This window comes from Artibeus jamaicensis, unplaced genomic scaffold, assembly GCF_021234435.1.
Source record: "Artibeus jamaicensis isolate MK-2021 breed Jamaican fruit bat unplaced genomic scaffold, CSHL_Jam_final contig_548, whole genome shotgun sequence".
Taxonomy (NCBI): Eukaryota; Metazoa; Chordata; class Mammalia; order Chiroptera; family Phyllostomidae; genus Artibeus; species Artibeus jamaicensis.
The window spans coordinates 18,336,165-18,347,241 of NW_026521883.1; the positions used below are offsets into that span (position 1 = coordinate 18,336,165).

The 11,077-nt window shown below is 36.7% G+C and overlaps 1 protein-coding gene across 1 annotated transcript in view; it reads left to right on the top strand.

The window, feature by feature from the left end:
• WDR72 (WD repeat domain 72) overlaps positions 1 to 10,646 on the top strand; it is a 199,119-nt gene extending 188,473 nt beyond the window's left edge. Inside the window, exons 19-20 of the mRNA XM_053670098.1 lie at positions 3,572 to 3,676; positions 9,079 to 10,646. Of these exons, the coding sequence (XP_053526073.1) occupies positions 3,572 to 3,676; positions 9,079 to 9,134 (161 nt within the window). The 3' untranslated portion in view covers positions 9,135 to 10,646. The remainder of the gene's footprint in view (positions 1 to 3,571; positions 3,677 to 9,078) is intronic.
• Positions 10,647 to 11,077: the final 431 nt, after the last annotated feature.

Genomic DNA, 11,077 nt, shown 5'->3' on the forward strand with positions numbered 1-11,077 from the left:
TCTTTTTTTGTCCCTCGCCCCCCCCCAATGCAGACTATTTCAGAATCCATTACAGAGGAAATGAACACTTGATTTTGAGTTAAGGACGAGCCCAGCGACCGCTTGCACTATGTTGACGTCAAAAGTATCTCTCTGCCAAGCTCTAAAATGCATCTTCAAAAACTACTGAAAATATCCAAGAACTTTAGTGATGAGCTACAAATGGACTTTGGTATTGATAAATAAAAGTCAATATGTATAGTGAAAGGACAACTTACTGTGATAAATGGGCCCACCACCAGTAAAGATCAAATTATTGACTATCCAGGGCTAGGAAAAACCTGTCTATAACTAACTTCTACAGGTGAGAAGAATTAGCCACAACAGCAATTTCAGAAAAAGCTCAAAGAGACAAGTAAGGAAAATTCACTAAAAACACATACAAAAAATAGGCAACAACATTCTGTTAACAAATACATTCGTGGAACTAGGCTAATGTACATCTTTGGTCATATCTGGCCAGGCTCACAACTTCTTTTTTTGCCCGAATGAGCTCCCTTTGAGCTAGCTGTTTTTCCTGTCAAGATTTAATTCAAATTTTACTTTTGGACTACCCTCTTGCAGGGGAATTACCTGTTCATTCCTAAAAACCATGTTACTCTAGATATATTCTCTCTAATGCTCCTTCTAGTTACTTTTAGTTGTACCTCAACTGGATCACAAGTTGTATGAGGGCACATTAAAAGTGCCTTCCCATTTTTACTGCTCACATGGCCTACCACGAGCTTTACCCACAATAAGCACTAAATCAATATTTGTTGATTTCATCATTTTTGAAATGATTCATTAGAGAAGACTTGGTCACACATCATGTCAGAGATTAATGACAAAACATCATAGGGAACACCCAAAGAACAATTACAAAGATTTGCCTATCAAAAAAAAATCTGTAGAATGGCAATCATTAACCTTTTCAATGCTTGTCGGTCCCAATTGACAGAATGCAGAATACAGGCATTTCCTTTGCAACAAATTTTAGTGGATACTCTATAAACTACTCAGTAAAAATGGCAACCCTGTACCACATCAAATTTGAAAGCTCAAATGCAATTAAGCAAAATATCTGAAGATTAGCCCTCTGCACCCTCCTGCACCCACAAACCACACCCTTGCCCATCAGTGGGAAGACACAAATGGCTGCATGGCTGCAGCTCTTGGGAGCGTAGTGATGATCATGCAGCTGAAAACTACAGCTAACTCTCTGGCCTTGTGGAATGGCTTTGGACGTCAATTTGTCCTGGGCCACTTCGCTGCCACTAAAAGTGGTCATGGTACTTATTTCTTGTTCTAATAGGATGCTGTCTTCCTCCTCTTTGAGGCCCCTCTGTCCAGAATAGAGTCTTGTTGGAGGACTGAATAAATGAATGGGTGGACATTTTAAATTAGGAAAGAACAATCTATGAGATGATAAGTGCAATGTATTTGCCCAAATAAACACAGGCTTTATCTTATTGGTTATTGGAAATAGATTTCACTATATGATTCATTCCCTATTATAAATACCAATATAAATATGTCAGGAAATTAACAAGTATATGGAGATAAAAATTATTAAAACAGGCCAAGAAATCCTAACAAATAGTACAGTGTTCTGCAATTTCGACACATTTAATTATCCCACTGAAACATTTCACACAAAACTTTGGATTAAAAAATAATCTGTAAGTATGCTCTAAAATGAATAAAATTAAGTTATTAATTTACTCTACTAATAACTACTTATGCCATATGGACCTTATTTCTCCTATAAAGTCACTAACCAACCCATATCACCATTTTTCAAATAAGCATCCTTCATCTCAAGTGGTCCTAAATAAGAAACTGAACATATCAATCGATGATAGCTCAAAGCACATATCATCTCAGATCAGGAGGACTTCTAGCATGGTACCTCTGCTTTGCTCAGTTCTTCACTCATTCATTCCACTAATCCTTCAAGAATACTGTGTCTTCTATGGCGTGGGGCATACAGAGATGAATAAAATAGACACAGTACCTACTTTCATTTTTTTTCCAGAAAATTCCAGTGTACAACATGAAAAGTTGGGTTTATTTATTTAAAATCAGACTTTCACATCTTTTTGTCTCATGTTTTGTTCCCAAACAAAAGATTGAATCAAAACTCTATGCTCACCCTTCCACAGAAGAATGCTATCTGTTCTGAGGTTGGCGAAACCATTGGAAGAGAATATTTGGACCAGGAGCATGTTACTGGTCTCCTTGAAAGTATGCACATGTGTGCCTCAGGTTATGATCACCAATGCTATGCACACGCCACTAAAACAAGATGCAGAGTGTGGGAGGTGTGAGCCTTACTAAAGTTGCTCTGGACCTGGGCAGCTCCCTTGTGTCACTGAAGGAATGTGTGAAGTGACACGGGCTTCTGCCTCTGCATTTGCTTTCTCATCTCCTGATGGCGGTTTAGGGACAGTGTCACAGGCCATTCCCCTGTGCCAGCAAACACACTATTTCATGTATGACTTCTAAACATATTCTCTATTTTTGCATTTGAGACTTATAAATAATACGTTGCATGTATTTTCAAGACCTGAGGAGTCAGTGATGGTGTTAACCTCAGCAGTTTGTGAAGGATAAAGTTTTAATGCAGTCAATAATATACACATTTGTATTGTTTTGCTTCAGACAAATAAGCATAACATAATTTATATTATTGCAGACTAGCTTTGTTTTATTGTACATGTTATTATGGTTTTTTTATGAAGACAGTATCCACTTTTTCTATGAAATGATTCCTTGAACAAATGTAATATGGAAATATGTTATACATGGAGATAATTCAGGCCAAGTATTACAGCTTGTGGAAAAATGTAGAAACTTGAGTCTATGTTTTCTCTAACAGCTAATGGTTGTAATGGGCTTAAAGGAAATTTTAGATTCCTGTGATAGCTTCTGTTCATAATTCCTACTCAGAAAGCAACATCTCATAACAAGGGTTCTGGAGACCTACCATTGAAAATACCAGCCTCCTTTAGTATCATTTGTAGTGTGTGCACTCTATATTCTAAAACTTATTTTTATAGGGCTTTTAAAAACCTATTTGGTACCATAGTTTTTCATTCGATGGAGGAGAACCAAAATGTGTGACGAGTGTTTATCAGCTGTGATCTGTGTGACAGAATGGCCCACTGCCCTGGTGTGGCGCTGCTCTTTCTGACTGACAAGCCCGAGGTTGTCCTCTCTGTGTCCTGCTGCCGTTAATGGACTATACTGTTTTAGACTTATGCATTAAAAATACAGTTTCCATTTCGAAGGGATCACTTTGTTACTTTGTAGCTTTTAAGCCGATGCCATGAACTTATTTTTCTTCTAAGATAAAGTCTCATCTATAGATTTTTCAACTAATTACATGTCTGCCAATACATACTTAGAGGATACATTTTATTTCAATTTATTGTTTGTGTTTACATCGTGTGTCCCTGGAAATAGCTGTGGAACTGAAAGGAAATGTTTCATGGTGCTTATTGCTACCTTTTCATCACTCTTTCTCTCTCTCTCTCTCTCTCTTTAATAGCTTCAGCCAGTCTGGTCAAGCATGACAGCAACTCAAACTCGGCAAACTTCCAAGACACTGTGGACATGCCTGACAGATGTGTCCTGAAAGAGTCGGAGAGTCCAGGTGAAAACCATTTAAACATAGTCAAGTATAAAATGATAAATTTGACACAGCTTTGGGGTCCTTGGAAGGGGGTGGGGAGAGAGGACAGACATTGTAATGCTGTTTTCTCTTAGCAGCTGCACTATCAAATTAATGGTCACCTCCAGGGGTCACAGTGTGGAGCTGTTATCTTTTCCTCTTTCATCAAGAATTCAGTTGGAGGAATTACAAAGGCTTTATGACTGAAAAGGAAAGCTGACACTATTAGTTCATTATCATCAATTTTAGACTAACCTGGTTAATAGAGGTAGAGATTAGAAACTGAAGAAATGACAATGTTTTAAACAGTTCAAATAATGAGATCAAGTGGAAATGGAGAGTTAGAAAGTAAAGAGACACAAATTGTCATCATTACAATCTCTTTACCTTTCTGAATACAAACAGGACCTAACCGAGATGAGGGGATTTTAGCACAACGGTAATGGACTAATGGATGTTGTCAACTGTTCGGAAAAAAAAAGAAAGAAAGAAAATAATAACCCTTCCTCATGCAATAAAATTTACCCAAGGTCCAAGCTAACTCTGTATTTTCTTCATAGAAAGAGTAGACAGGAATGTACTGGAAAAATATAACCAGGAATACTTAAGCATGGATTTTTGTTTCTGTTTTTGTTGTGTTTTGAATCACGCCTAGTCTTAACAACTAATTAGTTAAAAGACAAAATCTTGTGAAAGTTGAATGGCACATTCCTGATCTGCAAAGCCGCAAGGTGCTAAAAGGTACCTGATTATCACGAATGAAAGAGTTAACATTTTTCTTTCCTATTTTCCCTGGCTGCTGAGTACCCTCTACTCTCTTGCATCCATGTATCAGATTTTTGATGCATCCTCTCTGTGGCCTGTCAGCTTAGTTAAGAGATTTCCAAATCTTGTAGCCTTTGCTGACAGGGGGCAGCTGCAAACAGTCCCCTGATCCTTCCCCGAGGAGAGCTACCGAGATTTAATTTTCAGTGAAAGGTGCAGCCTGCAATCTATGTCAGGTCCCCTAAGTCATCTCGGAACCCCAATAGGCCCAGTGGCGATGGCATTGTATTTCAGTCCCTGCACTACACGAAGATTCCTCAAAAGATGGACCGCTGCCCTGTGCCTGCTCCAGCCACACTTCTGCTCTCCCGCCGACCCGGGGATGCATGTTTAGCAGTGACAGAAAATTTTAATCAGCACATTAAACCCATCCCCTGCCATAATAGCTAAAAGACAGATGTAGATCAGTTCCACTCTAAAAGGGAGAGGATAGTGGTAGCATAAAATTTCTAAACTAAACTTAATTTAAAATTACTTTTTGTTTTGAATTACATTGACCAATTTTGACTAGGTTCTTAAGCTGTCTTAATAATCAGTTTTCTATCAACCATTTCGCCAGGCACTTAAATCCACGAATCATATTTTTACCTAAGCATTCACTGTTTTGGTGAGAATAGATCCGCTTTATACCATTTCAAAAGTCGCATAAATTTTTATCATCCCTCAATATGAGTGGAATTGTAGTGCAGTTCTACTATAACATAATCTATCTGATTGATATAAACAAAAGGATAGATCAGAACAGAAAGATTATTTAGAAAATATAGGCACTGATAGAGAATCTTAACTTAAAAAGTGAGTACTGTTCTATACATCGGACATCATTAAACTGGTAATAAAGAATGAATTACTCTGGCTTTTTCCTCTGCCCATTTCTGCATTTTAAGACATCTTGCCTTATAGGCCTAGAAACCTCTGGAGAGTTCACTACTGGTCTCACTGCCTTCCACTGAGAATTTGTGGCTTGGTTGTCATGGAGACATCGTATTTCTCCAAGAATTTCTCATATTGATCCGTGGCCAGGCGTAAATGGCCAAGCGAGTGTGAGGAGTAACGGGGGCTGGGCAGTTCTATAAAATGACCAGGGCTTGGGGGTTGGAAATAAGCTCATTGCAAACACTTAGGTAAAAAGAAAGAAGCAGTTTTATTTTGTTGCGGGATTTCTTTCTGCACTTTGGGCCATTGTCTTCTTTCACTATGAACTGAAAGAAACTTGTTAGTCACTTGTCATGTCCGATCTTTGGTGCCTGTCCTGACACAGCTGTCAGCCTTCCAGCACAGCCCAGGGACACACAACAAAGAGGCGATGCCATGAATTATTTATTGCTCCTCGTGTGGATAAAATTCTGTGATAAGAAATTAAGACACTTCTGACAGAGGTGCTTGTTTAGTTAGAAAGATTTTGATAAGAGTGCATTTTTCTGAAGAATGAGCATTTAAGAAGCAAAATTTCTAAAACTGAACATGAAGGAAGGAGAGACCTGAAAGGACTGTAGCACAGAGGGGCTTTCTTGAACCGTGAAAACGTGACTGTCTACTCCTCAGTGTCTAAAAATTAATTTCGAAATATCAAGTCATTCAAGTGAAAGGACTCCAACACTAGAAACGCTACTTAGTGGTTTAGTTACCTCTCTTCACCACTCAGGAGGGATGTTTCTCCGGTAACCACTTTTGTTAGAAGAAAAAACAAAAATTGAGGTTTTTAAGGGACAAGCTTTGGAAAGATGTCTTCAAACCAATACAAGTACTTCCATAGCTAAGCTTATAATTGCACTAATATATGTGTTATTCCTTGTAAAAAAGGAATGTAAACCATGGATACATCATTCTTACCATCTTCACCTAGACTATTATTACTCATTTAAAATTCCTGTTAACATTTTCACATTGTGCAAAACCCCAGTTACAACGTTAAATGTGGTCGGCCTTCTACTTTAATAGACATTGACCTTCCATAGTTTTATCTCTGCAGTTCTAAATGACTAATATATATTAATTACATCATTTTTAATGAATAGACCAGTTGTTTGAATAGCATATAGAAACAAAAAATTCGTTTTCCCATTCAAGCACAGGTCAACAATATCATCTCATATATTATTCTTTTCAAATAAAGTCTTTTCTTTAAATTTTGTAAACATCACTTTAGTTTAGGTCTAACTTCACATTGATGATACCAAATCATTTGCATATGCAGAGTGCAAAGAGGTACCAAAGCCAGAAAAACTAAAATAGCGTTTTCAAAAGGTGAAGTTGAAGTTTTTCAAACATTGATAGAACATTTTTTAAATGTCATCACTCAAATCAAATTTTTAGAATTTACATAAAACAGTAGATTGACTTGGTGAACTGATTATACTTGAATACAGTGGGTTTTGAACTTCATCTGTAGAGTGGCATTTTTCCATTGACATCACTGCTCCCTGCACTGAACAGGACGGATGACCCATTTGTAAATGGGCTGGAGTGTGCATACAGGTCACAATTTAGAGGCCTGGTGCAGTGGATGTTCCCTGGTCTCCAGGGCGCTCTACCTTATTCATCATGCCTTTGTGATCTCTTTATTGGTTCAAGCTGTATACCCAGGTGAATGCCTGCAGTCCATTAAGGTTGGCAAAGCAACGTTAGACCTGAGTGATCTTGTTACTCTGACCTTGCTAGTGAACCTGGAGGTCTTGGCTGATAGGTTAAGGTGTCCCTCAGCTGTGTCTTTTCTTTGGAATAATTCATTAGCAAAGAGTTTTGCCTCACAGGTGAATCCCAGATTGAAGTTTCTGGCTTAGACTCTGTGGTTGACTTTCTTCTTCACTGGTGTTCATACATTCCTGAAACCTGTGGGAATAACTTTGATGTCTAGTAATAGAAGCGCTGAGACAACAGCGTGAACTTGAGGCTCCATTTTTTGAGAGTTTAGGGCCATTAGACTTTCTTTGCTTCTTTAAGGCTTGGTTGCTTCTGAATCCGAAAGATGCTCTCACAAAAATAGTTCAGTTTAGTCATTTGCTGGTTAACTTCTTGTTAACTGTTTCGTGCACTGATTAAAGCTCAATTCCCATTCTCTACGAGATAACAAAAAGTGTTTCTGGCCCCTCACTTTTGCACTGATGATGATAAAAAATTTATGCAACATTCACAATTTTTATCCAAGTGTTAATGAGGGACCTTGAGCTTTTATCACCTTATTGGCTTGGAAAATTAAGAATTTTACTTCTCAATGCACTAGGGACAGTAGGCATAAATATAGCTTCAGCTGAAAATAGCAGTGATAAGAGAGAGCTTGAAAGTACAAAAAAAGCATTCAGTTAAGCATTTCCACGTTATTCTGAAGTAATTTATAATCAGTATGCATTCTGCTGTTAATAGAACATTTTAGTGGTTTTTATATAGCACATTATGTGTGTAGATCTATATACATCATTGTCAATCAATATTGCATTTGCATGAATCTGATGAACAAAACCAGATTTCTCAGTTTCCAGGGGATACTACATTGTGAAAGGTAAGGTGGATTTTTTTTTCCTTTTACTATTCTGGCTCATGAATCACCAGCAAAAATCAGGTAACAGAAAGTAGGACAGATTCAGGACCGGAGTGTTGGAGATGGCTGATGATGATGCATGAAGCAGAAAAAATGTGGAATGTATGAGCAGCCCATCAATCATAGCCATCGAGAACATACTTCTTGTGGTGACTGCTAAAAAAATGTTCTAGAAGGAGGAAGAACAATTTGAGTAGTAAAAATATTTAAGCTCTTTCTACCTTGGTTAACAATATCAATATATTTTTTAAATTACCCAATAGAAATATTTCAGCTTGAACCTAGTAACTTTTAAATTATGGAAAGTTCTAGGTTAATGTGTTATTATATAGAGTAGATATAATACAATATTGACTATTGGTGTAACTAAACCGAAGCAGGCTTTTGAGGTTTGGCCAGCAGGACTGGGAGGTACTATGCATAGTCACGTCACCAGTGTACATGTGGTTACATGTTGTTAACTAAGGCTCAATGCTCCAGTTAGTTTGAAAACCAAATTAATTTAATGTAAGTGATAGTCTTTAGACTGCAATAACAATCATCCAAGTTGTCAGGGAAACAAATTTTTTATTCTATAATTGAAATCATATTTCCACTAACAATTAAACATTTGACTCTAAAACCAACCCTAAGTTGTGAGCTTCTCTAAAAATAATTCAGCTCCTAGAAATTTATGAAAACAGAGCGATTTCAAACCTAATTCATCTTGTTGAAAACTTTCAGCTTTCTTGGCAATAATATAAAACAGACTATATTAATAATGTATGCAATTAAAATATATTTACCTGGGACCTGGTTTATAAGACAATAATATTTTATTACATTAACATATTTTATTTCAGGATAGAAAAGAAATGCAGAAATTATATAGGCTTTTCCTTCCTTTACTTCCTTTCTAATTCTCTCTTTCCTTTCATACATCCCTCTCCCTTCCTCCCTTCTTCTATACCTTTCTTTCCCTTCTTTCTTTCTTTTTTCTTTATCTCATCATGTGATGCAAGATCATCTGTTTTCTTTGTAGGTGAGCCAAGGCATCATTCATGGATAGCAAAGATGTGCTTCTGCAAGCTGTGCTAAAGGAAATCTCATCTGTAGGAATTGGATTTGGGTGAATTAAGAAACCTAAAACACATCATTCGTTTATTGTTGTGTGTATGCTGTGTGAGTATTGATCAAGATATTAGGTTGTAGTAGATTTGCTAATACTTTAACCAGAGTATATTGAAAGTGTAATTACTGGTAGAAATTATCCAAATTTATCTAATTTTAGAAAATCATTGTATAAATCATCATACATTCCTGTTTCTTACTTTTATTTTAATCTTTCCAACAAGGAATACTAGCCTGCAGACATAAATTTAATACCATTTTAGGTTTTCTTCCATCTTTTCAGTTCCTGAATTGTATAATAAGCAACATTAAAACCATGTTGCTTTAAACAGTGTAACACACCATGCTTTTAAATTTAATGTTGCTTCAGTGTATTTAATCTAAAACTTTACCAAATTTGTTTGATTTGTTAGGTTAGAACACTTGTTTTAGTAAATGCTTTAATTCAGATCAATCACCCTGCAGTAAATCTAATCCCTAAGGATGAAATGTTGTCAACAAATAGCCAGTTCCATTTAGTCACCAATTAGCCCAAATAAGTCATACGTAATAAAATAGGGACTGATCTTGCACAGTTAGGTTTCAGATTTCTAACAACATAGAACCTTTAGCTAAAGGTTGATCTCATTGGCCATATAGAGGTGAATTAGGAAAGCAGACCCTACTTACAGCATATCATTGATCCTTGTGAAGTATATACTCTCGTAGTTCTTTTCTCAGAAAGAAGCTTGACTAGCAGAAATTCTTAAACTAAAATATGCAAAGCAATGTAAATAGGAACAGATATAAAGTGCTCATCTATTATGGCCCTTAGTGATCTGATGTATTTGCTGTGATTTATATTGTATATTATTCCCCTTTCAAAGAAGAATAAAAATAATTTTAAACCATTGCCAAATTTAATGCTTACTAAGGTCTGAGGAAACCAATACATGATAAATGTTTTATGATGTCACTAGTGATAGGAAATAATAACTGACATAATCCTGACATTACTAACTGAGATTTTAAAGATTTTGGGCATCATTTCATACTTGCTAATATTAATAATTAATATTACATGGCTAATTAAAATATTTTATCAATAGGAAGTTTGGAAGCCAACACCATTAATAATAAAAAATTTTAATTCCTAACACTGAGAATTTTAGAGACTCACAGTTAAGGTCATATTCCCTAATATCCATGTGCAATTTGTGTTTTAAACAAATCTAGTGTCTTTAAAATGATTTTCTTGTGTTGACCTATGTTCAGCACTTCAGTCATTTCTGTTGTAAAAAGAACTGGAAGTAGCAAGTTGTCAGACAATTAATTGGATCAACCTCGTGGTGACCCTAACCACAAGTACAAACTCACAACTTGATCACATCTCTGTCCTTCTGGATGGCCTGGCCTTCAGTAACACGTGGAGGAACTGTGCTAGTGAGCAAGCATGTTTGTCTCCAGAGTCTTCCTTGTCATTGCAATAAATGATTCATTAAAAATAGTCATGTGTGTCTTTTTTGACAATAATCTTGGTGATACTTATGATTACATATTTTCCTCCAAGGAATATTGTATTTTCAAATTTGCAAGTGGGGATTCTGTTTTATTCGTGGAGTTACACAATGGCTATATTGCAAGGAAAGAAGCTGAACGGAGGAGGTAGGTTTAAGGGCTGAGGTTCACCGCCATGTGTCCAGGCAACAGGTCTTCACTGTGCCTCCCAGAGCCTTGCCCCCCATCTGTGTAGAGGACTCCATCACAGGGCTTGTGCAAAGGCCCTCCACAACACGGTATAGGGAAAGCAATCTGAACCCCATGGGCACTTCAAGGATAAGGTAAGATGTATGGTATCATAAACACACAACTAGAGATGTGGCCTTGGACCTGAAACGTTCTGTTGCTCTTTTAGAAAGTAAATAAGGCTA